Genomic DNA, 26,873 nt, shown 5'->3' with positions numbered 1-26,873 from the left:
ATCATTCATTCATTCATTCATTCATTCATTCATTCATTCATTCAGCAACAGCTTCTTCCCATAGCCTTGTTTGGAGACTGGCTGTGTACTAGGCAGACATGGTCCTGGGCCAGAAGACAGCCCAGTAAGTTGAGCCCACATTTCACCATGGGAGGTGGGGGTCCAGCCATCACATGGGAACACCTGCAAGGGGGAGGCTGTACAGTCAGTGGAGCCATGCTGTGGCTTCTCTCCTCCGTTTTCTGTCTCTCCCCATTCACTGTCTCTAGCTAACAAAAAGGAAATTGCTTAGGAACTGTGGAATTGTACAGGCACAAAACTCCAGCAGAAATCCCAGTGGAGGGTAGGAGGGAGAAAGACCAAGAAACAGACATGATTCCTGCCCTCTCCGAAGTTATAGCCACCACATGAAAAATCAACCCCAGTGATAATTGGTACGAGGAAGGTGAAGAGATAGAACTGGGCCAGATGGTGGTACATCTGGTTGAACTCACATGTTACAATACACAAGGACCTGGGTTTGAGCCCCCAGTCCCCACCTGCAGGGGAGAAGCTTCACAAGTGGTGAAGCAGGGCTACAGATGTCTCTCTCCCTCGCTGTCTCGCCCTCTTCCCCTCAATTTCTGGTTGTCTCTATCCAGTAAATAAATAAATAGATAAATAAATAAATAAATATAATGAAATATTTTTAAAGAGAGAGAGAAAGAGAACCAGAGCATTGCTCTAGCAAATATAATGCCAAGGATTGAACCCTGGACTTCAGGCTTGTGAGTCCAGTTCTCTAGCTGTGCCATCTCCTAGCCACTCTTGTTTATTTGTAATGCAATGCCAAGGAAGGAACCCAGGGCTTTGCGTGTCTGATACTGTGAACTACCTCCCTGGCCCAATTTAAAATTTTTTTTTTTTATATTTTTGGAGATGGGGAGAGAAAAGAGAACAGGGTGGGGGAGAGAAAGAAGAAGAGATATTAAGTCGCAACACTGCTTCCTCACCCACCCATCCATGGAGGCTGCTCAGTGCTCTCTTGTGTTGCCTGGGATTGAACCCAAGATGTATGACAAGTTATGTACTCTACCTGCTGAACCACCTCTTGAACCTGTGTATATATTTTTAAATTGACAACTCCTTTTATCATTTTTTTGCCTTTACTTTTTATTGAGATAATGTTGGTTTGCTGGACCTTATGCTTTAGGGCTATTGTGTCACACCACTCTTTCCTTTCTCTCTATTTCCTTTAATATTTATTTATGAGAAAGAGAAAGAGGGGGGGAAAGAGAGAATGAGAAACAGAGCATCGCTCTGGTACAGGGATGGAACGGAGAACCTCGTGCCTGAGGGTCCAACAGATTATCTACTGCACCACCTCCTGGGTCACGCCTTCCACCCCCTTAGTGATCTCTGTTCTTCAGTCTAAAGGACTTCACTTGTTCTCTTGCTTTATTTTGTTTGTTTACTTGCCACCAGGTTTGTCACCAGGGCTCAGTGCTTGCATGACTCCACTACTCCTGCTGGCCATTCTTTTCTTTTCTCTAGATGGTGAGAGACAGAGAAATAGGTAGAGAGACAGAGAGATAGGGAGAGACACTGCCACAATGCTCCACATTTGGTTTAACCCCTGCCCCCCCCCCCCCCCGCCACACAAATACGGGTGCTTCTGTGGCCAGGGTTTACGCCCAGATCCCTACACAGTGAAGTATGCACCAACCAGTGAGCACTCTTCAGCCCTCACCTCCTCATCCACCCATCTACTCTGGAGCACTGCAATTACCTCCTTGTCTGGGTTTTATGGCTCTTGGGCTCACTTCTTTGCCACTTTAACATGGCTTTCCTGTGGTTCCCTCAGATACCTTTGGGGTGTTGCCACCAGGGGCCCCCAGAATTTGTTCCAGGACTTGAGGTGCTTCCAACTGCTTGTGACTTGCTAACAAACAGACTTATCTCTCAGTCAGCTGTGCATTTGCCTCCTCAGATTGTTTTTAGGCATAATACCCAGGCCTGTGTCTTTGTCCTTTCTGGGGTGGGAGGACAGCTACAGCTTGGGTGCATGGCTGAGGCAGGGCCAGCAGACGATACCCCTTAGAGCTTATGATTCTTAGGGTACAGCCACTGGGTGGGCATCAATGGGAGGCTGCTGGCAGTACAGATTCTTAAGGCCTATCTCAGCACCAGCTGAGAGTTGGGGTTTCGGGGAGGAAAAGGAGCTGGTAGAGAGAGATATCTGAGGATATAGTGGGGCTGACCCTCTCATCCCATGCCCACCTGGGGCGGGGCCCTCCAACCTCTCCTCTGGAGCCCCCAGGCAGCACCCAGCCCCCCTCTCCTCACCATGCAGGTAGTACTCCTTCCTCACAAACAAACCTGCAGCCCCAGTTGGTCACCAGGGCTGTTGCCATAGTGATTGACATCAGCCTCCAGCTCCCCAAGGACCCCCTGACTCCCTCCCACTGCCAGGAGGCCCCAGGAGAGCTGCCGGCCCACATGGAGGGTAGGGCAGGGCGGCCACAGGCGGGTGACGTGGGAGGGCTGGGCGGGCACTGGTGGCCTATACGGGGCAGCAGGCAGAGCTGGCATTCAGCTCCCAGACGGCGATGGCGGAGGACGGGCCGCAGAAGCCGCAGCTGACCATGCCGCTGGTGCTGGACGAGGACCTGACCAAGCAGATGCGGCTGCGGGTGGAGAGCCTGAAGCAGCGTGGTGAGAAGCGGCAGGATGGTGAGAAGCTGCTGCGGCCGGCCGAGTTCGTGTACCGCCTGGACTTCGTGCAACAGCAGCGGCTGCAGTTCGAGCGCTGGGACGTGATGCTTGACAAGCCAGGCAAGGTCACCATCACTGGCACCTCACAAAACTGGACACCCGACCTCACCAACCTCATGACCCGCCAGCTGCTGGACCCTGCGGCTATCTTCTGGCGTAAGGAGGACTCGGATGCTGTGGATTGGAATGAAGCCGATGCCCAGGAGTTTGGGGAGCGCCTGTCTGAGCTGGCCAAGATCCGCAAGGTCATGTTCTTCCTGCTCACCTTTGGGGAGGGCATGGAGCCAGCCAACGTCAAGGCCGCCGTGGTCTTCAACCAGCTCTGAGTAGCCCCCTGCCCACCCTGTCTCTTTGCCTGGCTGAGTGTTAGGGGACTTTCTTCTCACTGCTGACTTGTTCCAGACTCCCCATGCATCCTTGCTTTTTCTCTTCCTGGCCCTAAGGGGAGACGCAAAGGCTGTGTAGTATAGGCATTGGCCTCCAAGGCCTGTGAGGCACCTCCTTTTGCTCCAAAGACCGAGAGAAAGAGAGACAGATCCAAAGGACCAGCCATTGACCCTCCTCCAGAGACAGGAAGCCCACAAATGGAGACCCCAGCTTGCAGGCATCTGCTGCTTGACCAAAGCTTGTAGGTGAACACCCACTCCAAGGACCCAGAAAGGTGCTGCTCCCAGCACAGGCTTGGCACTGCCCCACCACACCAGGGGCTCGGGGACAGTGGTTGTGGGGGCTGGGGGCTGGGGGATGTTCTAGGCATTCCAGAGTGGCCAGCCATCTTCTGGGCATGACTTCATCCAGAGTGAAAGGAGGAAGGGTTGTTGAGAACCACTGTGCTATGTTCCTGTGGGCATTTTCTAGAATCTGTTGATGACATGCCCAGCTGAACTGACTGTGGTACCCACCAGGGGCTTGGTCATTGTGACCTTGGGTGTGAGGCTCCTGATCAGGGAGACTTGAAGGTGCCTACACTGTGAGGGGCAGGGCCATAGTAGGTTTTCTCTGTCCAGGGAAGCTGGAGAGAGGGGTTCAGAGCCCCAGAGAGGATGGAAGGTCCTATGGCCACCCTCTTCCAGATTGGCATGATATCCAGTGAGACACCCTCACAGCAAGGGTAGGGATGATGGCTGCTGGTATTGGCAGAGCTGGCATCTGAGAATTGGGCACAAGGCTCCCACCAGAGAGGAGATGGAGGAGACATGCTACCAGCAAGTTCAGATTTGACGCCCTAAGTCTCACCCCCCTTCATATTGCATAGTCCTGGGGAACTCACCCCACACCTTGAGAGGGGGATTGGACTTAACACCACAGGGAGCCAGTCTCCAAACTCCAGATTCTCTTGGGGGGGTCCCCTATAACTCCTGACTTTGGGATGCCCTATGGGGATTTGTATGGAGTAGGGGCAGGCTTGGTGAAGTCACCCCGGCCTGCTGCCTCTTCGTTTGCATTCTCACCACCGTAGCTCTGAGACTGCCTGGGTGCTGTGCCAGGGCCCTGCTATGCTCACCGTGTGTCCCCAATAAAGCTATGTATCCTTCCCCAGTGCTGTGCTTTCTCTCACCACTTGTGGCTCCGACTCTCCCCTTTTCATGGTCCTGAGAATCCCTGCCTGCCTCCTGGTACACACACTACCACCTGCTCTCATGGTTTTTGTCCAGCACAAGAGGACAGCCACACTAAGGCCATTTTGTCCTTGTCATCTGGGGACACACCCAGCCATGCAAGGCTTAAGTCTCTCTCCATCAGGGTATCTGGGTAGGGGCCAACAGGAGAAGCCAGACAGGGCCAGGCCTGTGCCCAGTTTAGGCTGGGTACTGTCACCAGCCTGCTGCTAGTCCTTAGGCAACTTGGCCTGCTCCCAGCTTCACACTTTCCAGAAGGGACAGTCATGTGTGGACAACCTGTGTGGCCCCTCCCAGCCCTGGTGACCAGGGAGATGGGCCACCTTCCTGACCTCATGCAGAGCTCTGTCTCTGGTCCCTTCTTCCCTGAGACCTAGGTCATCCAGGCTTCAGAGGCCACATGTGGGGACATACCCAGCTTTTCCAGTGCTCCCCAAATGAGTCCCCTTGTGTCCCTGTCCTCCTCCACCCAGAAGTGTCCCCACAGCAGACAGTCTGACCCCAACCCCCAACCTTTCAAGAGTCTGTTCTCCAAGTGCTTCCCTGCAGCCATGTCCCTATCTGTGTGTGTGTGTGTGTTGTGGGGGTGGAGGGTGATGGGCTGTATTCCAAGATGGGCCAGCAAAATCTGGAAAGTGAGGACTCATTTTTATGTTGAAACAGTGGGAAAGCATAGTGCAAAGAAATCTTTTATTGAGGCCCTTGTGCATGCATTCATCTGCATGTGTATGTGTGTCTGTGTATACATGTGTGTACACATGTTTGAGCACGTGTGTGTGCTGAGGGGAACTGTCCCCCCAAGCCTGCCTCTCTCAGCCTGCTTTATCTGTTATAGGGGTCCAATAATGGCACCCCTACTTCAACATGGTCTAAATATAAAAGGAGCCAGCATAGTAAACCACTTCCCAGGCTGGCACATACACACACATACATGCACAGAGTCACCACAGGAGGGATCTCTGAGCCTCACAGTGGGGCCGAGCAGCACAGTATGAGGGGCTTCCTCAAGGCTGAGCTCCCATTCAGGCTTCACCCAGAATCACTTCTTTATGACTTTCTGGTACCCCTCTGGATTATACCACCCCCCCTTCACTACCACACTTGCTCTGACACACCTGAGTCATACCAGCCTCTCCTCTCCCTGCTGCATCAGCACTGAGTTAATTTCCTGCGGCATACTGTGGTCAGTCATGTGGTGTCTGGTAGTGGATATTGTGCACAGTCCCCAGTGCTCAGGGGCTTCCCAATGGCCAATGTATGTTTTTTTTCTTCTGAATAGGACAGGGAGAAATTGAAAGAGGATGGGAGACAGAAAGAGAGAAAGAAAGATAGACACCTACAGACCTGCTTTACCACTTGTGAAACTTCTCCTTGCAGGTGGGGAGCTGGGAGCTTGAACCCAGATCCTTGCACTTAGTACTTAACCAGGTCTGCCACTGCCTGGCCCCCTATGTGGGCATTTATTCTAGTCTAAGTTTAGCTATGAGGCTAGGCCCAGGGTTGTGCTGGGTGCTAGGAATCTAGATATGAGTGGGGTCAGGGGTGCCTAGAGAACTTCCCCAGTGAGGAGGGAGAGAAGAGAGGCAGCAGAACCCAGCCCAGGGGACATAGGAGAGGGTGGGAGGGAGGAGTCCCAGCAGGCTCATCCAGCACCTGCCATGAAATGTTCCAGCAGGGGGCACCTTACTGGGGTGTGGGTCTCTGTGGGGCCTGTAGGAGGAGGTATGCAGGGGTAAAGCTGAGAGCCCCAGGAGGTGCTACAGGGAGTGATGTCTCTGTGTGTCTCTGGGACTGTGAGAAGCTGTTAGGGATCCTTAGTGGACATTAGAAACCATAGTCACCCACTCCATTGGTGCCCTTGAGTGCAGACACATGGTGGCCCTCGGGTCTAACCCTGGCCTCACTGTTATCTGGGCTCATGCTCAGAGGCAGAGACACTCCCTGTACTGTCAGTTCCCCTCAGGTGTGTTTTGTGGGCATGACCCACCCTCCATCCTTGCTTTCAAGTTTCCAGTTTCAAAAATAATGAGTCGATGCTTTGCCATGTTCCACTAGGGTCTGATTATCTATGTGAGCAGCATTGTAGCTGAACACAACTGAGGTGCTCTTTTTAAATGCTTATTTGTGAGAGAGAGGCAGAGACACAGAGGACAGAGGAGAGAGAACCAGAGCATCTCTTAGGCACATGAGATGGCAGGGATCAAACTCAGGACCTCATGCTTGAAGGTTTGATGATTTATCCCCTGCAGATGATTTATCTCTCCCAGGCCACTGAGTTACTCTCGTTCATTGCAGTTCTCATCCTTTTTGGTCAGTGTGGCCCACCTTGCACCAGTCACCACCAAGCCAGTGCTGCTGCAGGAGGGAAACTGGGGTCCCTGGGGGCCCTGACTCTGGTGCTCAGGCCCTGGAGCCTCATTAACTGCTTCTGGACCTGCAGAGGAAGTCACAGGGGGCACTGAGTAAGGCCTGGCTTTGGCAAATGAGCCGCCTGTGGCCCCATCAGCACCTCCCTGGGCTCCATGAAGCCCCCTCCCCAACCCTGTGCATCATGCATGTAACCCATTTTTGTTGCAGCTTTCAGGCCTGAGAAACCTCTTTAATGAACATGAGTGTTAGTAGGTGGCTTTGGGCTGAGATCTCTGTGCTCAGGCTGGTCCAAGTGGGGAAGCTCCTTCCTAATACTTGGGAAGGCCTCACTTCTAGTGGAGCTTCCTGTGGCCCCAATGAACTCAACTCTACTTGGCCCTGTGCCCGTGTGACCAGGCCCCCCCAGACTGTCCCCCATACCCAGCATATCTTTCTGTCCCCATGCCTATGGGGACACCCACTGCCAGCTCTCAAGACACCCCTCCTCTGCCTTGTGCTTGTGGACCTCCTGTGTGCCGCCCCCCCTTCCCATGTTTGCTCCCCTCTATCTGTATCCCCAGGCTATGTTCTGAGGCCTCTGAATCTTAGGGCCACCATGGGACACTGGTGGAGACAGCAAAGATGTCCATATCCAAAAACAGACCTGGGTTGGAAACTTGCCTTCAAACCCAGGGCTGCCTGTGTCCAGAGATGGTGTATTTTCTAGCTCTGCTCAGTCCACTAGTCCCGATAACCTGACCCCGACCCCACCCCCAACACACAGGAGCCTGGATGTTTGTTTTTTTCCATCTGTGATGTTGGTGTGGACAAGACTGGCAGATAGCTCACCTGGATAGCTTTGCCATGTGAGCGACTCAGATTTAGCTGGGTCCCTGCCATATTAAAGGAAGCTTCAGTGCTTTGATCTCTTTCACTTTCTGTCTCTCTAGAAAGTAAATAAATAAAAGGTGAGAGACACTTCAGCACAACTCCACCATCCATGGAGCTCCCTCTGGGCCATCCATGGTGTTCTCATGTGATGCCAGGGCTCAAACCCATGGCCTCATACACAGCAATGCTTGTGCTCTTAATCAGGTAAGCCATAAACCAACCCAAGTAATGACATATATTTTTTAAATATATGTACACTATTATGTATGAGAGAAAGCTTCACATGAGATGGGGCATGGGGAGAGGAGCAGGAAGGAGTCAGAGCACCACTTTTGTACATGAGGTACTAAGGATTGACTGATTCAAGAGCCTCAGGCATGCAAGCCCAGTACTCTTCCATTTGTGTCCCTAGTAGCACAAATAAATCTAAAAAAAAAAAAAGCCAGAGGTCCTAACATCATCTGAAGAGTCAAGGAGGGCTCCCTGGAGGAGGAGGTTAACCCTTAAAGAGGTCAACTGAAGGAAGCCAGAACAGGAGCCATTATGAGAGGATGATAGAGGGGAGAGATGGGTGGAGAATGGAGCTGGGATTGTGGGAGTAGGTCAGGGCACATTAAAAGTTTGATTCAGGAAGCCAAGACAATGGTGCACCCATTTTAGTGCATTCATTACCATACACAAGGACCTGGATTCAAGTCCCTGCTCTCTACCCATGGGGGAAGCTTCATGAGTGGTAAAGCAGATCTGCAGTTGTCTCTGTCTCCCTTCCCCCCACCTTTGTTGCCCTTGTAGTTATTATTGTTGTTGTTATTGATGTCATTATTGTTGGATAGGACAGAGAGAAATGGAGAGAGATGGGGAAGACAGAGAGGGGGAGAGACAGACACCTGCAGACCTGCTTCCCCGCCTGTGAAGCGACTCCCCTGCAGGTGGGGAGCTAGGGGCTCGAACTGGGATCCTTACACATGTCCGTGTGCTTTGCACCATGTGCACTTTTTTTTCCCTACTCCCCGCACCATGTGCACTTAACCTGCTGTGTTACTGCCTGACCGTTCTGTCTCCCCATCCCCTCTCAATTTCTCTCTTTCCTATCTAATATAATAGGACAAAAGGAAAAAAAAGGGGGGGCTGAGAAATGGCCATTTGAAGTGTAGATTCACAGTGTCAGCACCAAGCCCCAGCAGTAACTCTGGTGGCAATTAAAAGAAAAAAAGTTTGGTCCAGAGTATGGGAGACAGCTCACTCAGATGAGTGCAGACTTACCATACCTGAACCCCTGAGTCTGAGCCTCTGGCCACCACACAGGAAGACATGTAAAGGAGAGGCAACAGTCATTCGGCACTGCTGTGATGTCTCTCATCTTTCAGTCTCTCACTCTCTAGGTAGGGGGGAAGTCTGCTGGAGGTTGTGGAATTGCACCAGCAGCACAAAAAAAAAAAGTTTCACCGTCCCCCCAAGAAGGAGACATATTTAGAAAACACTGTGCTGCTGTAGGGTGCTGGGAGCTGTGACAGTACCCCCCCTCCCCTCCCCGAGATGGAGCATTGGGCTGAGGGTTGAGTGGGCAAGACAAAGACAGAGATTGGAGGGAGGGAGCACCACAGACGGAATGAATGACAGAGCCAGGAGGCAGCTAAACGGGCATCTGGCCAATGGCAGAGACTGGGATCCAGGCCAGCAGAGGCTGGTCTTCATCCAGTCATTCCAGCTCACAGTATAGGCAGTGTCTGCTCCCAGCACCCCATCCATGAGGATTCCTTGGGCCACCTTTGAGTGACCCTCCCTATTTCCACCCACGTCCACAGGTCATCCCCGACTGGAAGGAGCAGGAGTGGGATCCCGAGAAGCCCCACGCCTACGCTGGCATCTTCCACTTCCACTTCTGGCGCTTCGGGGAGTGGGTGGATGTGGTCATCGATGACCGGCTGCCCACGGTCAACAGCCAGCTCATCTACTGCCACTCCAACTCCTGTAATGAGTTCTGGTGTGCCCTGGTAGAGAAGGCCTACGCCAAGTAGGTGCCCAGGGGGGAGCCCTCCCTGCCTTATCCATCTGTCCATCTTTCTACTCAATGCATTGTCTGTCCCTTTCAACTTGACCCACCCCTCTTCTGCCTTGTGCCAAACCCTGGGCCCCCACGGTAAGCATGAGCACAGATATGCTGAGGGCTAGTGATCAAAGAACATCCCCACGGGCTCCATGGAGGCTCGTTCTGGCTCTTCCTCCCACCTGCCAGTGTCCTTGGACAGTGGGTATACCAGAGAAGGCTGGAGTGAGCAGGAAGGGGGGAAGCAGGGAGAGCAAAACTAACATCACAAACCAACTCTTGAGAACACACAGCAGTTTTCTCTTCAGCCTAAGCAAGCAAACTCTGCCCTCTAGTGGTCACTGGCCCCATAGTCCTTTACTTCTCTGTTGTTTTTTGTGGTTTTATTTTTTATGGTTGCTCAGTACCTGCACAACCAATCCACTGCTTCCATGGTTTCTTTTTCTTTCTTTCACTTTTTTTTTTTTGCCTCCATGGTTAGTGCTGGGACTAGATGCCTACAGTACAAATCCTGTGGCCACTTTTTTTTTTTTTGGGGGGTGGGGAATAGGACAGAGAGAAATTGAGAGAGGAGGAGAAGATAAAGAGGGAGAGAGACACCTGCAGACCTGCTTCACCACTTGTGAGGTGACTCCTCCCCTGCAGGTGGGGAGCCGGGCTCTCAGACCAGAATCCTTCCCTTGGTCCTTTGCACTTAACCCAGTGTGCCACTGCCTGCCCCACACCACCCCCGTGTTATTATTATTATTTTTTAAATTTTAGAACAGAGAGAAATTGAGAGGAGAAGGGGAAATAGAAAGAGACAGAGCCAGACACCCACAGTACTGCTTCACCACTTGTAAAGCTTCCCTCCTGCAGTTGGGGGCTATGGGCCTGAACCCAGGTCCAGCACATGGTAATGTGTGCTCAACTGGGTACACAACTGTCTGGCCTGGCCCCTATCTTTGTTTTTTTTCTCAAGACAGAGAGGGAGAGGGAGAGGGAGAGGGAGAGAGGGATAGACAGAGCGAGAGCAAGAGAGGCAGAGAGAGAGACAGAGAGAGAGAGACAGAGCGAGAGAGACAGGGCTCACAGTACTACACTGAAGCTTCCTTTAGTGCAATGGGTGCCAGGCTCAAACCTGGGTTGCACACATGGCAAAGCAGTGCACTGTCCAAGTGAGTACCCAGTCCTGTGGTTCTGTATTTCTTCACTTAGTGTTTCAGGCACCTGTCAGAACACCATGTATGCTATTATTTGTGGAGATCACATCTTGTCTATCTGTTTACCCACCAATGCATCCATAGACTACTTGGCTTGCTGGCTTTTGTATCAGTGCCACCAACACCTCTTGTTTACAAACATCTATATCCTAGCTATCAGGTGTTTGGGGTAAAGCCAGTTCTCACCAGTGACCTCCTTGTTTATGAACTTCTGGGAGTTCTGACCAGCTCTCTACTTTGAATCTGTTATCTCACACCCCTTCTCTCACTTTCCTTCTCTCAGTTAATTGCCAGACACTGTACTAGCATTTATTTAAAGCCATTTAGTCATTTTTTAAATTTGTGATTAATAGTGGTTGACAGGACTGTAAAATCACAAGGTAGAGTTCCCCATCATACCCAACATCACAGCTTTGTGCCCCCACTCTCCCAACAATAACCACTATAGTTTTCACACAATCTTTGAGAGACAGTGTGTTTGCTTTTGTTTGTCTGTTTTTGGCAAGTTCATGTGTTTCACTTCTCTTGATTACACATATGACCAAAGCCATGTGGTAGTTGTCCTTCACCTCTTTACTTCACTGAGCACAGCCACCTCCAGTACCATCTATCTTGTCCTACAGGACACAAGCTCCTCTTTTATTCAATATAGAGTTGAACTCACATTTAAAAATAATTTATATATATATTTATTTTATTTTCCCTTTTTGTTGCCCTTGTTGTTTTATTGTTGTTGTTATTGATGTTGTTGTTGTTGGATAGGACAGAGAGAAATGGAGAGAGGAGGGGAAGACAGAGGGGGAGAGAAAGATAGACACCTGCAGACCTGCTTCACCACCTGTGAAGCAACTCCCCTGCAGGTGGGGAGCCGGGAGCTCAAACCGGGATCTTTATGCCGGTCCTTGTGCTTTGCTCCACCTGCGCTTAACCCGCTGCATCACATTTTTCACCTGTGTATTTGCACTTTATTTGGGCAGCCCACAGTACAACTGATTTTCCTTATTTTTATTATAGAATGACATACACTATGGAATCAACATATAAAAGTACATCAGAATGGTAGAGACAGTACAAAAGTGACATTGAACTATCTAGAGTTGGTTTTTAACAAGCCCATTCCCATTTCAGTGCATCGTGCCTGCTCACTTACTGACCTGGTCTTGGGCAGAGAGCCCTGTTACTGAATGAGGACTAGCCCAGGAACTGGGTCTCTGGGTCACCTGTCCGCTCTGTATTCATGCTGTGGAAGAACTACTAAACCTTTTTTTTTTTCAACAGCAGTTGTACCATTTGTGCTTGCTGGTTTTAAAATTCATTTACATTGTCCCTGCTAGGGACTTAGTACTTGGCTTTGGTGACTGATTTCCCAGACCAATGATGCAGCTCTGGGTTTAAAACCAATCCAGTGGCCCAGGAGGGAGTGCAGTGGATAATGCACTGGACTCTGAAGTATGAAGTCCTGAGTTTGATGCCATTATATTTGCCAGAGTTATGTGTGATTCCTCTCTCTCTCTCTCTCTCTCTCAATAAATGAATGAATAAATCTTCTTTTAGAAGTAATTCCCTGGTTGGAGATCTAGTTAAAATTTTTATAATATATTCATTTATTTATTTGGGATAAGGGGAGATAGAAGTGAGAGAGATACCTGCAACATTACTTCACAACTTGTGAAAGCTTCCTCCCTGCAGGCGGGAACTGGAGGCTTGAACCTGGGTCCTTGTACACTATAATGTATGCACTCAACCAGGTGTTCTACTGCCTGGCCCCAAGATCTAGTTAAAATACAAATTTAAAAAATAATCTATTGGGGGTCAGGCGGTAGTGCAGTGGATTAAGCTTACATGGTGCAAAGTTTAAGGACTGGCATAAGGATACTGGTTTGAGCCCCCCGGTTCCCCTGCAGGGGGGTCATTTCACAAGTGGTGAAGCAGGTCTGAAGATGTCTATCTTTCTCTCCCTCTCTCTGTCTCCCCTCCTCTCTCTATTTCTCTCTGTCTTATCCAATAACAACAACATTAATGGCAACAACAATAATAACAACAACAACAAAAAAGGCAACAAGGGCAACAAAATGGGAAAAAAATGGCCTCCAGGAGCAGTGGATTTGTAGTGCAGGCACCTAGCCCTAGCAGTAACCCTGGAGCAAAAGAAAAAAAAACACCAAAAAAATAATCTATTAAATATTCCAGGACTGGGGAGACAGCAACATAGTTGCTACCTCAAGCAAATACTTTCATACCTGAGACTCCAAGGTCCTATGTTCAATCCTTAGCACTACTATAAGCCAAGAGCTGAGCAGTGCTCTGGTCTCTCTCTCTCTCTCTCTCTCTCTCTGTATCTTTCTCTCATTAAGATAAAAAAACCTTAAATTAAGAAAATTAATAATAGGGGCAGTGACATACCTGGCCAAGCATATATGTTACAATGCGCAAAGCCCTGTTTCCTGTTTCAAGACCCCAGGCCCTACTTGCAGGGAGGAAGCTTCACCAGTTGTGAAGGTCGTGCTGTAGGTATCTCTCTTTATCCCCTTCTCTCTCTATTTCTGTCTCTGGCCAATAAATAATTTATAATAATTTAATTCCCTGTTGTAGCATATTGATCACTTTGCCCCTTTTTAAAAAAATTATTATCTTTATTTATTTATTGGATAGAGACATTCAGAAATTGAGAGGGAAGGATAGAGAGGGAGAGAGACAGACACCTGCAGCCCTGCTTCACCACTTGTGAAGCTTTCCCCCTGCAGGTGAGGACTGGAGGCTTGAACCTGGGTCCTTGTGCATGGGAGTATGTGCACTTAACCAGGTGAGCCACCACCCTGCCCCACTCTACACTCTCAATTGCTGTAAACAGTGGCACTCAACTTGTACCTCAATCCTTGTAGTGAAAGGTATGTGAACTCTTTTGATGAGATTTCTGGGGAGCTAAGCTTTGAAGCTGGAGTGCTGATGGCTGAAGAGAATTGGAGCCAAGGGTCAGTCTGGGAACCCAGCCCCAGCTTCTGATGTTGGTGGGGCTCTGGCCTGCTGTGTGTGGTCTCTGCAGCTTGCTTGCCCTAAGTCTCCATATATTCCCCTGTGAGGCAAAGGCTGGAGACTGGCTGGGAGCTGAGCTGAGAGCTTGCTCCCATCTTGCTCCCCAGACTGGCAGGCTGCTACCAGGCCCTGGATGGTGGCAACACGGCAGATGCACTGGTGGACTTCACAGGTGGTGTGTCTGAGCCCATTGACCTGACAGAGGGTAACTTCGCCAGTGATGAGGCCAAGCGGAACCAGTTGTTTGAGCGCGTACTGAAGGTGCACAGCCGTGGGGGCCTCATCAGTGCCTCCATCAAGGTGGGTGTCCTGTCCCTCTGCCCCCAAAGCCTGCTCAAAATGGTGAGTGGAACCTCAGGTCAGCTGGGCTCCCACATCCAGACCCTCTGCCTCACAGAAGGGGAGGTAGTTGGTGGTTGGAGGGTGCAGCCCTCACCCCTAGGTCTGGGCAACCCAAGCTCCCTGCCCTCACCTTTGTGCCATGAACTGCCTCACCCACACTGGCTCAGTACCCACTCTTCCTTTTCTAGTTATGTCACATCAGGGTATTGGGTATCTATGCCTCTGAGGGTTATCCAGCCAGGATTCAGGGTGTCACAAGCTAAAGGAGATAGGAGCTGGGGTTGGGGTATGGGATGGCTTCAAGTGCTGCCTGGGTACTTATAGTTAATTGGCTGGCTGCTTGTTTGGAGTGTGGTAGCTGGGGCTCAATGTTAAGTCATATCCCCTTCTGCCCCTCCCAGTTGTTGATAAAACTGGGTCCTGAGGCCAAGCAGAGCACAGGACTTTATGCAGGAGACCCTAGGTTCAATCCCCAGCACTTATCCACCAGAGCAGTGCCCTGGTTCATTCACCCCACCCCCATTAAGTGAATCTTTTCCCTAAAAACTCAGCTCCTGCTGCCTGGGAGATGGCTCGTCTGGTAGAACACATGCCTCTCCATACACAGGAACCAGGGTTCTAGTCCTCCAGCTGCCACATGAGGGGGAAGCATAGGGGAAGCTTCATGGGCAGTGGAGCAGTGCTGTGGTGTCCCTCCTTTCTCAGACTCTCTTCCTCTATCTGTAAAAAAAAGTGGGACCAGGAGATAGTTCACCTGGTAAAGCACACACTGGAATGTATGAGAACCAAGGCTTGAACCCCCAGTCACTACATGGGAGCATCATGCACAGGGGAAGCTTCATAAGTAGTAGAGCAGTGCTGGGATATTTCTTCTCTTTCTGTCTCTGTGTCTATCTCACCTTCTGTCTACAAAAAGAAAGAGTCCACCAGGAGCAGTGGAGTCATGCAGACATAGAATCCCAGTAGTAGTAGCTTCTGTAACAAATAAAGTGAAATAACTGAAGATTAAAGGGCAGGAGTTGTTGGGGGTGGAGTAGATAGCATAATGGTTATGCAAAGAGTCTCTCATGCCTAAGGCTCCCAAGTCCTAGGTTCAGTGCTTGAGCTGAGCAATGCTCTCATAAAAAAAGAGAAAGAGAGAGAGAGATCGATCCTTGGACAATGGCACACTCAGTAGTTACAGTGTACAAGGATTCAGTTCAAGCCCTTGATCCCCACTTGTAGGAGGAAGCTTCGTGAATGGTGAAAAAGTGCTGTGTCTCTGTCTCTCTTTCCATATCAGTTTATTTCTGTATCTATCCATAAATGAATAAATAAAATATTTAAAAGAGACTGTGGGGATCGAGAAGCCCTAGTGAAAACTCTGAGTGGCAACAAACAAACTAAAACGTGTATATTTCAAGCTACTAACTTGTTAGCAGTCAGCCTACAAAATTCCTTCCCCAGTGCATTCGGACCCAGCCCTGGCTGGGCTGGCCACCCTGCAGACTGAAAGCCAGAGTTTATGTCTGAGCCCTGCCCGGGCCGCAATCCCCTCCCCATCCGCTAGGGGGCGCCACCGCCTCTGAGCCTGGTTTTCCGCAGGTGGTGACAGCAGCTGACATGGAGGTGCGCCTGGCCTGCGGGCTGGTCAAAGGCCACGCCTACGCCATCACAGACGTGCGCAAGGTGCGCCTGGGCCATGGCTTGCTGGCCTTCTTCAAGTCAGAGAAATTGGACATGATTCGCCTGCGCAACCCCTGGGGCGAGCGGGAGTGGAACGGGCCTTGGAGTGACACGTGAGGCTGGTGGTTGGGGGGGTCAAGTGCATGGTGGGTGGGCAAGTGCATGGCGGACTTCCTGGAGAAGGTGGCACTGAGGCTGAATTCTGTAGGATGTGGGCTACCTGGGGGCCCAGGCGTACCCACCATGCTGGGGCCCCTCACCTGGTCTGGGTGGCCCTGGAGTTCCTCCTCCCACATCCCCTCCCTCTGCAGCTCAGAGGAGTGGCAGAAAGTGAGCAAGGGCGAGAGGGAGAAAATGGGTGTGACCGTGCAGGATGATGGCGAGTTCTGGTGAGTGGGGTTGGGGCAGAAGGGCTGTAGGGAGGGAGCCAGGATCCCAGCAGTGGCTATCACCCTGACCCTCTCATCACAAGGCTGACAAGAGCCTCCTCTGTCCAATGGTCCCTTTTGCCTCATTTATCCGCTATGTCTCCTCTGTCCTCAGCCCACACTCACTCACTCTTGTACACATAGACTTGGGCCATGGTGAGTGGACATGGTGAGTGCAGGGGGGATGTTCCCACTCATCCCCGTGCCCTGCCAGGATGACCTTCGAGGATGTGTGCCGGTACTTCACCGACATCATCAAGTGCCGCCTAATGAACACATCCTACCTGAGCATCCACAAGACCTGGGAGGAGGCCCGGCTGCATGGTGCCTGGACCCGGCATGAGGACCCACAGCACAACCGCAGCGGCGGCTGTATCAACCACAAGGACACATTCTTCCAGAACCCACAGGTGGATCTTCTCCCCCTACCTTTGAGGCCTGTGGCCTCCCCCACACCCAGGGCTCTGTGCATACACGGAGCCTGTTGTCCCAGCCGCACACTCTGACCCACACACAGTGACAGTGAGGGAGCCGGGGCTTCAGGGCTGATGAGTGTCAGCTCCCGAGTTAACTTTGAACTGAGGCAGCCCAGAGAGGGTGCAGTGGAAAAAGCATTGGATGCCCAGGCATGAGGTCCTGAGTTTAAGTCCCAGAATTACATATATTAGAGTAATACTCTGGTTCTCTCTGCCTTTCTCATAAACAAACAAACAAACAAACAAACAAATAGAGAGGGACTGGGCAGTGGTGCACCTTGTAGAGCATGCTACAATACACAGGGACCTGGGTTCAAGCCGCTAAGTCCCCACCTGCAGGAGGGAAACTTCACAAACAGTGGAGTAGTGCTACAGGTGTCTCTCTTTCTCTCGCCCTCTCCATATACCCCTCCCCTTTCAATTTTAAATAAAAAAGATACTCAATAAATGAAAGCTATTATAAGACACTAAATAAGTAAATAAATAATTACCAAGGCCCAGGAAGTGGTTCAGTGGAAAAGCAGTGGGTTCTCAAGTGGAGGTTCCAAGTTTGAGTCCCAATAGCACATGTTCCAGAGTGATGCTTTGGTTCTCTCTCCTATCCCATTAACAAATAGTCGGCTTCTCCCTGACAGGTAGTCACGAGGAGGGAGATCTGGACCAGCCGGACCTCCCTTTTGGGGCTGAGCGGGAGGGAGACTGTCCACGACTTGAGAAAAGAAAAGACACCAAGTCAGGAGTTCTGTTAAAGCAGTGCTTTATTGAGGAAAAGGCCATTCTTTATAGGCGGGGGGAGGGGGAGAGGCAGGGATGGAAAGATAGGGTGAGATGACGTTAGAGGTGGTGTGAGGTGGCGTCACCATCGTCACCATCGTGGGGCCTATGCTCTTTATACATCATCAGTTGGAGGGCAGAGGTGAATTCAGGCATGGCTCACAGGAAGTGCTGTGTCACTCTGAGGAAGTTAGTGACCGCCAGCGAAACTCGAGCCAAGCTTAGGGAGTGTCTGCTGAGCCTAGATCAAGGCCAAGCAGGTCCCAACAAACAAATACATAAATATTAAAAAGAAAGAAAGAGAAAAAGAAAAGAAAAAAGGAGAAGCTGAACCAGGGCTCAGACCTCGCATCTGCCATGCCTCTGTGAGCACTGCCTACATGCTGGGTCAGTCTGAGGGATCAAGCTCTGGAGTCATGGGCCCTGGTCACAACTTATGTGTGAGGCCCATAGAGGAGGTGAGACCTGTCCCTGTACTCACTCAATGGTGGCAAAGCTAGAGCCTGCCTGGCTATAGCTCCCAGGTGTGGGGAGCTCCTGGTCGACATGCTGTCTCTCCCGGGTCCATAGTACATCTTTGACGTGAAAAAGCCAGAGGATGAAGTGCTCATCTGTATCCAGCAGCGGCCCCAGCAGTCTACTCGCCAGCAGGGCAAAGGCGAAAACCTGGCCATTGGTTTTGACATCTACAAGGTAAGGACCCTTGCTCTAGGGTACACCAGGCACTGCAGCCAGCATCTCTGGACCTTGGATAGAAGAAGCAAGTAATTCCCTACCACCACCACCACCATCCACCACACTGGCACTGGGCTGTGCTGGGAGGTGCTGTGGCACAAACATCATGGCTGGTCTAAGCTGTGTCCTGGGTGTTAATGTCCTGGGTGGTGTGGCCACAAGGTGCTCCTCGATCCATGCTAGTGCTGTCACTGAGCACTCAGCTGCTGTGACTGGAGGTCGGGGCACTTGTCTGCTTTTCCTGGTGATATTGCATGGACACAAGTTGTTACCCACAGGCATGGGACTCTTGATTGTTGTGGCTACCAAAAGCCTCAGAGACACTGTCACCAGGGGCTTCCTGCTGCCCCACCAACCTGCCCTAGCAGCTTTATCTTTATTCACTTGTTTATTTTTAATGAGACTGAGCTCACGGGTCCCACACGAGTCACTGAGTCACTGCCCTACTTTTAACATTTATTTATGTGGTCTGGGAGGTGACACAGTGGATACAGCATCAGACTCTCAAGCATGAGGTCCTGAGTTCAATCCCCGGCAGCACATGTATCAGAGTGATGTGTTGGTTCTTTCTCTCTCCTCCTATCTTTCTCATAAATAAATAAATAAATTCTTTTAAAAATATTTATTTATTTGAAAAGAGCATGGCTCAGCTCCAGTTTATGATGAGCCAGGGACTGAGCCTGGGACCTCAGAGAACCACTGTACTATCTCTCCAGCTTTTCTATTTTTTGGAGAGAGGGAGAGAGAGAGAGAGACAGAAAGTGAGTAGTCCATGAAGCTCTCCTTGCACTTTCCCTGTGGCACCAGGTATTGAACCCAGTGCCACACAGACCTAACTTAACAGCTCTGTCTTTTCTTATTTTCTATTTCCCTCTCACTTTTTCCTAACTCCACTATTATTATTATTTATTCTTTTATTTAAAACCTTTATTTATTTATTTATTTATTGCCACCAGGGGTGTTGCGGAGGCTCTGTGCCTACATGACTCCACTGCTCCCAGCTTTGTTTTCTTTACTCTTTTTTTTTAATATTTTATTTTATTTATTTATTCCCTTTTGTTGCCCTTGTTGTTTTATTGTTGTAGTTATTATTGTCGTCGTTGTTGCATAGGACAGAGAGAAACGGAGAGAGGAGGGGAAGACAGAGAGAGGGAGAGAAAGATAGACACCTGCAGACCTGCTTCACCACCTATGAAGTGACTCCCCTGCAGGTGGGGAGCCGGGGGCTCGAACCGGGATCCTTATGCCGGTCCTTGTGCTTTGCGCCACCTGCGCTTAACCCGCTGCGCTACAGCCTGACTCCCCTACTCTTTTTTTTTTTTTTTCTGATAGAGATTGAGAGAAGTAGAGAGGGAGAAAGAAAGACACCTGTAGCACTGCTACCACCACTTGTGGAGCTTTCTCCCTATGGGTAGGTACCTAGGACTTGAACCTAGGTCCTCATGAATTACCATGTAATGTATGTTCACTACTGGGTGCCTCATTGCCCAGCACCCACCTTTAACATCTTTGTGGAAATCTCATTTGCACACCACAGAAAGTGCCTGTTTAGTGTCTAGTGGAAAATCTGATACCCAGCTCCACATAAATTGGTAGCTCTGGTCTCTCTAGGAAAGTATGCAGGGGTGTTTAGTCTGGTCATGGAACTTTTATCCTGTTCCCTTTCAAGCCTGTGGCTGTTCCTATGGGTGGGGTGGGATGGAGTTCAAGGTGCTCTCAGCAGCGGGGCTCTCCCACAGGTGGAGGAGAACCGGCAGTACCGCATGCACCGCCTGCAGCCCCGTGCTGCCAGCTCCATCTACATCAACTCCCGCAGTGTCTTCCTGCGCACTGACCAGCCTCAGGGCCGCTATGTCATCATTCCCACCACCTTTGAGCCCGGCTGCACAGGCGAATTCCTGCTCCGAGTTTTCACGGATGTGCCCTCCAGCTGCCGGTGAGTGGACAGGGGCCAGAGGACACAGGGGACAGTGGTGGGGTCACTCTGCCTGTTCAAGTCCAGGCCTGGGGGCTTGTCATCACGATCCCCTCTCCCAAGGGGCTGGCTCACTCTGACTGTTCCTCCTTCTCCTTTCGCAGGGAGCTGCGCTTGGACGAACCCCCCCGAACTTGCTGGAGCTCGCTGTGTGGCTACCCCCAACTGGTGACCCAGGTGCAGGTCCTGGGGGCAGCTGGTCTCAAGGACTCCCCAACAGGTGAGCTGGTGCAGGGAGCACCCCTGCCCTCCTCCCCAGGGCATGGCTCTGTCCTCCCTCCTCTTTGTCCTCCAGATCCTACACACTGAGTGGGCAGACAGTACCTGCTGTCTATTCTGGAGCCAGCCCTGGAGAGGAGCAGGCATTGCCCCTTCAGGCAGGGCTGGGGTGGGGAGAGGGACAGTCAGACTCACTACTGCCTCTTGTTCTAGAAGCAGGCAGACAGGGCTGGCAACTGGGCTCCCTTTTCCTTAACATGTGAGCTCAAGTTTCTGTAGTGTGTGTGGGGGGTGTGTGGGGGTGTGAGGGGTTGCCAGACATTTGACCCATCTGGGACCTGCCCAACCCCCAGCATGCCATAGCCCCACCCCCACCTCATCTGTCCTCCACAGGGGCTAACTCCTATGTAATCATCAAGTGTGAGGGAGACAGTGTCCGCTCGACTGTGCAGAAAGGCACCTCCGCGCCCGAGTATGACCTGAAAGGCATCTTCTACCGCAAGAAGCTGGGACAGCCCATCACGGTCCAGGTGACCTGCCTGTTCTCAGCCCTGGAGGCAGGGCCTGGAGGCAGAACCTCCCACTGGGCACTGACTGTCACTCTGTCCTTGGTAGGGCATGGCCTTGGGCTTCCTCTGACCTTCACTCACCTACTGCCCACATCCCCAAGGTGGGGTGGGTGACACCCAACAAGACTCTGACAGTGTCATCTCTGCTCACCTCACCTCAAGCCTTGGGTCTCTTCTAGTGAATTTCCCTTGGGGGCAGTGGGCCACCTGGTCCCAGGTGTGTCTTGGGAGAGACTGTTTCCTATGAGTAGGGGATTCGGAAGCTGGGGGTGGGGGCTCATGGGGGGTTCTTGGCAGGTCTGAGCTCATTAACAGGAATCCCTCCTCTGTCCCTTGGGTTGGGTCAGGATCACTCTGGGGGAGAAACCACCTGTAAACAAGCACTCAGGGGGACCCAGGGGAGCCCCTGTAGATTTTCCAAGTTTCCTTAGTACTGACTCCCCAGGGGTTGGATCTCAGACATGTAGGACAGCCCCCTACCCAACTAAATAAAGTTGGGGGAGCCAGGTGACTTTATCCAAGAGCTAGCCATATGGAACCTGACTTGACACAGAGGAGGAAGCCTCTCTCTCTAGAGGTGGCATGGCCTCACCCAGGGCTGCAGGTGGGGGTGGGAAGAAATGACACATAGGTTGCTGCAGGCTCCTCTTTCCCTAGCAAGACCTGCCCTACAGGAAGGCATTTTGTGGTCACCAGCCTGATCTGCAACCCCACTGTCCCCACCCCATTCTCCCCATCTCCTTGCAGATCTGGAACTACCGGGTCCTAAAGGATGAGTTCCTGGGCCAGGTGCACCTGCAGGCCAACCCCGACGACCTCCAGGCCCTGCACACCCTTCATCTGCAGGCCAGAGGCCGCAGGCAGCTCAGCGACCTGCCGGGCACTGTGGCAGTGCATGTTCTCAGCAGCTCCACCCTTACAGCTGTCTGAGGCCTCTTGCACATCCCCACTGGCCAGGGGCAGCCTGTGGCCAGGCTGACGAATCCTATTCCCAACTCCTGCTGACTTGCTATGTGACCTCGGTGGGCCTCTGCCCTTCTTGGGGCCCCAAGCATTCCCTGCTGGAGGAGAAGCCTCCATGCCTGAAGTTTAATAGAGCTCTCCCCACCTGCCACCACCATTGACAGATACCTTCCCAAGGCCCTGCTATCTGTTGGTGGCCTGCCAAGAAAATGTCATTTGTTTACATAGGCCACTTGTCCCCCCAGCCCCCCCTCTACTGCACAACCTGGACTTTTCCTGGTATTATGCTACCTTAGGGGGCTGGTTTGAGGCCCAGGGCACCAAGTTCCCCATCAGGCTTGCTAAGAGCTAGGGAAGGTCATCACACACATACACACATACCCTTGCCCCCCCCCCCCCAAGTGCAGTTAAGGAGGCTCTGGCCCTTTCTTGCTGCCTGGACCAAATGTCCTACCCAGTCCTCAGCATTTCCTGGCCTTTCTGTTTTAAAATGCACTTTGCAGCCAGGGCTTTGGAAAGGAAAGCTAAAAGCCTGAACCCCGTTTGCTTGCGAAGCACCTGCACTGTAGGCCTCTGGCTTGGTTCTGATCTGTCTACAGAGGGGCCAAGGGAGCAAGCACTGTTGGGGAGCAGTCAGGCCTCTCTGAGGAGGTTTGGAAGTAGGCACCAAGGCTTCTTGGGGCCCTTCCCTGTCCATCTCAAGCAGGTGACCCCAAGAAAACAGTTGGCTCAAGACTGGGAATTCTGTTGAGAAACATGGACTTGGACCCATGTCCTGGCCAGATCTGCTGGATCAGGACCATTGCTCACAGTTTCTGGGGCTGGACAGGCGCTGAATGGCAGTGGGACTTGTGGAAAACTAACACCTGGGGGCAGCCTTCTGCATGTGACCAAGAGTGAAGTCCCTTAAACCTCCTGTGCCTCTATTTCTCCCTTCTGCAAAGAGGGGCAAATGACTCCCCCTGTGCCCACCAGCTCACTCATGCAAGTGCAGGGTAAGGGCAGACCTTGTGATTACCTAGGTCTCCTACTGCATGGTGCCCAATCCCACCCCCTGCCCTTTGTCTGGGCCAGGCTGGCTCCTGGCTGTGTGGACAGCACTGCTGCCCTGGGAACTGGCAAGGTGAGGATGGAGTCTTCAGGCTGGGGATGGGGGACAGGTTGTGGAGAGGTGGTTGCATTTGCTGGGTTTATCCTTCAGCACATGAGGACCTCACAGTCCCCATCTGCAGAGGGGGGGTCTCCTGCCCCCCTCCCAAGGGGACTCACCACAGGGCTGTCTCAATCTCAGAATAAATGTTGCTACAATTCCTGAAAGAGCTTGCTATGTTTTCTGTCCCTGTGGAGGCAAGGGGAAATGGAGAGGATAGTCCCCAGTCAGGCAAGAGAGGACCCACCCAGGATCTCGGGCTAAGGCTGGACTTGATGCACCTATGAGCTGAGACCATAGGGGTACCCAGTCTATCCTTCCTCAGGCCTCTTCCCAACCTTGGGCCAGGACAAAGCCTCCTGCTCCAGACAGTCTCCAAATGGCCTCACTTGTGACCAGATGCTGGATGTGGTCCCTGTGGGTGCTGGGGACATGGGAACTCACAGCAACTGACTCAGCTGCATTCTGCCAGACCCTGTGCTCCCCCATGGGCCCCCAGCTGTCCCAGTTGGGTAGGGCCCACTACTTGCCTGCCCTGCCTGGGCCAGTTACTTCCAGAGGCAGTTGGAGGAGTGTCCATGGTAGGGGTGTGCACACTGATCAGGGCCTGTGCCCTCAGGGAACCAGGCCAAGTGCACTCCAACAGCCAGGGGCTTGGATTTCCAGGGACAGAGGAGGCCCTGGGCAGAAGCTAGGGGCTCTGTGTTGCTCTCAGGAGGAACTACGGGCCTACTGTGCTGCCCCAACTGCCTCCCCCAACACATACACCTACCTTTCTAGAGAGGCTGCTCCTGGGAGGCCTCTTCCCTGCAGATTTCAACCCATGAAGAGACAGGCTCTGTAATGAAACCCCCTCTGCCCAGACCCTAACCTGCAGGGCCCAGAGCTAAGGAGCAGGGCAGGGCCAGGCCTCACTGAGTCACCTCCCAGTCAGTGCTCTGATCATCATGTGTCCCTGGGTCACTCCAGGCTGGTGGACTGAGCAAGCTTACTGGATGATTACAGAACAATTGACAGCTCTGAAAGAGTGAACTTGGAGAGAGAGTGCTGGAGGAGGTGTGAGCAGGCTGGGCAGCCTGGGGTGGCTGGAGGCTAGAAGGCCCAGCAGCTGGGCAAAGGGCAGGCAGGGGCCCCACATACCAATCAGTGACAGAGCTGGTGTGGGGGAAGGGGACAGCAGGAGGAGGCTTTTGGGCCTCTTGGTCAGCTGCATAGCCCGCCCCCACATTGATGTCACTGACACTGGGGCTTCCAGGCCCAAGGTCCCTCCCTCTGGAGGGAAGGCCTTAGAGCAGGGAGGGGCAGGAGAGACAGGAAGGTTGAGAGAGGCACAGTCTTAACAGATGCCCCCAAAGTCAGCTTCTCCACAAGACAGCAGCCAGGGCTGTGAGTTGTTCTGGACCTGTGACCCCACTTCCTGAGTGTCCCTCCTCCCAAGAGGGGACAGCTGGAAACATCTGGAAATCAGGTAAGAGTGAACTATCTACCAGGAGGAGGTGGTTTGAGTGGCTTTGGAACCCCTGCCCTAAAAGGCCACTTGCTGCTCACCTGGGGATCCCACTCCCTTTAGAGACTCAGCCCTAGCAGACACCACATGCAGTGGTCCTGAGCTCTTCTCTCTCCCTCTCGCTCTATCCACCACATCCCCCCCTTCCCCCTCCACAGGGAAGCCAGATGCTTCCTTGCCTTGAGTGTTGTATCTGTGAAATGGGCCCCTCAACGCCCCCCAGTGTCCAGCTTGGGTTGTGGCACAGAGGGAACATTCACTGTGCTCCTGGTGGCCAGTGGCCAGGGTGGAAAGCCAGGCACCAGGACAGGAACTAGTCCTTATGCTTTGTCCCTTGGTCCCTGCTGAGCTCCTTCTGTGTGGCCCTGAAATTCCATGCCCTGGCCTAAGCCTGGCATCTGAACACCCCAAATCTTCTTTCTCTGTCTTTTTCCACCAGGCTTTTTGCTGGTGCTTGGTGCCTGCATCCCAGTGGATATATTAGGGAGAAAGACATCTACAGCACTGCTTCACCACTCATGCAGCTCCCCTTCTGCATGTGGGGACAAGGGACTTGAACCCAAGTCTTAATTCTTGATAACATTTGTGCTCTACTGGACACCCCAAAAGTCCCTAATCTTTTATGAAAATCCAGCTGGGTTCCCCCTGACTCCAGATGGCTCTGCAGACATGGATCCAAGGCAGCTTCCCAGGGGATTCCCCACCCCAAAGGCTAGGTGGGCTGTGGGTCTCCTAGGGAACTGTGTCCTAATGCTCCAGGCAGGGGTCAGGGCTCCGGTATCAGGCAGTGTTATGGGCAGAGGATCAAATGCCCCAGTGCTTCCAAATGGACCTTGTGAAAAATTGATGCTCCTCCCAGGACGGAGAAGGGGCCTCACCCAGGGCTGTGGGCAATGTGGGATCACCACACTCCCTCCATTTCAGCAGTTGGCTATGCCCCACACCTGGCCCTGGAGACAGCCTCCAGTCAGACAGCATTGTATGGTCAAACCTGAGGCTCTTGGCAGCCTGGGGAAAAGCAAGGGAGGCTTCCTGGAGGAAGCATCATCTGAGCCAAGCCAGGAAGCACAGATGGAAATTTCCTCATAAGAAACTCATGCAGAGGGACCAGTGTCTGCAAAGGTCAGGGGGCAGGGAGAGCTGAGGAGGGACCAGGTGTGGGTTAAGTACGGGGGGAAGCTGTGAGAGGGGAAACAGACATGAACAGGAGATACTTTGTGCTGGGTGCAAGGGCCAGTCTGGGGGGCAATGGGGACTTTGGGAGGGCTGTAGGCAGCCCATGCTCAGCCTGTGTCCTCCCCCGACCCCACCCCACCCCACCTCTGTCACTGGCTATCTTAAGACAGCCTTGGGCTGTGTGTGACCAGGTCCTGGTCTTCAGCCTGCCCTGCCCTTGTCTGACCTTAGCCCTTTTGGAGGTTGTGGCGGCGGGGGGGGGGGGGGGATGTCTCTGGATGACAGAAGTCAAGAGAGGTGTTCTTATGGCTAATAGTGCTGAAGAGAAACCATGGAAGGCTCTCATGGGGAGGAGCTACAATCCAGCCAGGCCCAGGCTACAGGGCTTGATTGATGTGGCCTCCTGCTCTGCAGAATCAGATCTGCCATCAGGACGCCTGACCCAGGAAGATGGTGATTCTTCAGCAGGTGAGAGCTCCCACTTCCTACCCCACTGTCCTGCTTTTAGATTATTGTGTTTTGTGAGCACAAGAGTGAGCATAGCTCAGCTCCAGCAAGCCTTGAGTTCTACCTCTGAGCCATCTCTCAGACGCCAGCCCGTATATTTCTTTTCTAGACTGAGAATGACATGCTTAAAGGACTCTTTGTCTCACTCACCTCGTCTTCCCCCACATACGTGCATACACAGAAGGAACTTTCCATTCCTTTCTACTAGAAAACTCCTACTCATGCTTCAAAGCCCAACTTTCCCTACGGCTGATTCCTCAGATGTATCTTCTGTCCCTCCCCTTCTCACTGTAGTGGGAAATGACCCCTTTCTTGGTAAATAAAGTAGAAATGGGTTTCATGCAATCCTGGATCCCCAGGTGTACCAGGCAGAGGGAGCACATGTGCAGAAGCTCAAATGTGGAAAGCCTCAGGGGTGGGGAGAGACCAGACTGGGGAAGACACAGAGGCTGCAGAGCCAGGCCAGGCCCCTGAGCCTGCCACTCTGTTTCC

The 26,873-nt window shown here is 52.1% G+C and overlaps 3 protein-coding genes across 9 annotated transcripts in view; all 3 read left to right on the top strand.

Moving 5' to 3' along the window:
• The window catches only part of CAPN5 (calpain 5), a 38,341-nt gene extending 14,983 nt beyond the window's left edge, over window positions 1-23,358 (top strand). For 3 of the 6 annotated variants that reach the window (XM_060176728.1, XM_007529694.3, XM_016191127.2), the window contains 10 exons: window positions 9,419-9,627; window positions 14,003-14,195; window positions 15,822-16,015; window positions 16,214-16,291; window positions 16,545-16,740; window positions 18,151-18,273; window positions 20,055-20,251; window positions 20,395-20,510; window positions 20,903-21,039; window positions 21,826-23,358. In XM_060176728.1, the coding sequence (XP_060032711.1) occupies window positions 9,419-9,627; window positions 14,003-14,195; window positions 15,822-16,015; window positions 16,214-16,291; window positions 16,545-16,740; window positions 18,151-18,273; window positions 20,055-20,251; window positions 20,395-20,510; window positions 20,903-21,039; window positions 21,826-22,008 (1,626 nt within the window). In that variant the 3' untranslated portion in view covers window positions 22,009-23,358. Of the gene's footprint in view, window positions 1-9,418; window positions 9,628-14,002; window positions 14,196-15,821; window positions 16,016-16,213; window positions 16,292-16,544; window positions 16,741-18,150; window positions 18,274-20,054; window positions 20,252-20,394; window positions 20,511-20,902; window positions 21,296-21,825 lie in introns of all 6 variants that reach the window. The other 3 variants (XR_009545622.1, XM_016191128.2, XM_060176729.1) reach the window with 3 other exon arrangements.
• On the top strand, window positions 674-4,288 carry OMP (olfactory marker protein). The gene has a single exon (XM_016191130.2). It carries the CDS (start codon window positions 2,589-2,591, stop codon window positions 3,078-3,080), a length of 492 nt encoding a protein of 163 aa, XP_016046616.1. The 5' UTR covers window positions 674-2,588; the 3' UTR covers window positions 3,081-4,288.
• Window positions 23,359-24,395: 1,037 nt separating the features above from the next.
• Window positions 24,396-26,873, top strand: part of MYO7A (myosin VIIA) — a 70,751-nt gene continuing 68,273 nt past the window's right edge. The window contains exons 1-2 of one of the 2 annotated variants that reach the window (XM_060176719.1): window positions 24,396-24,659; window positions 26,289-26,342. In XM_060176719.1, the coding sequence (XP_060032702.1) occupies window positions 26,325-26,342 (18 nt within the window). In that variant the 5' untranslated portion in view covers window positions 24,396-24,659; window positions 26,289-26,324. The remainder of the gene's footprint in view (window positions 24,660-26,288; window positions 26,343-26,873) is intronic. The other variant, XM_060176721.1, reaches the window with a different exon arrangement.

Source organism: Erinaceus europaeus, chromosome 17 (genome assembly GCF_950295315.1).
Source record: "Erinaceus europaeus chromosome 17, mEriEur2.1, whole genome shotgun sequence".
Taxonomy (NCBI): Eukaryota; Metazoa; Chordata; class Mammalia; order Eulipotyphla; family Erinaceidae; genus Erinaceus; species Erinaceus europaeus.
The sequence above is the reverse complement of the archived record's forward strand: the minus strand, read 5'-3'. Positions and strand labels throughout refer to the sequence as shown.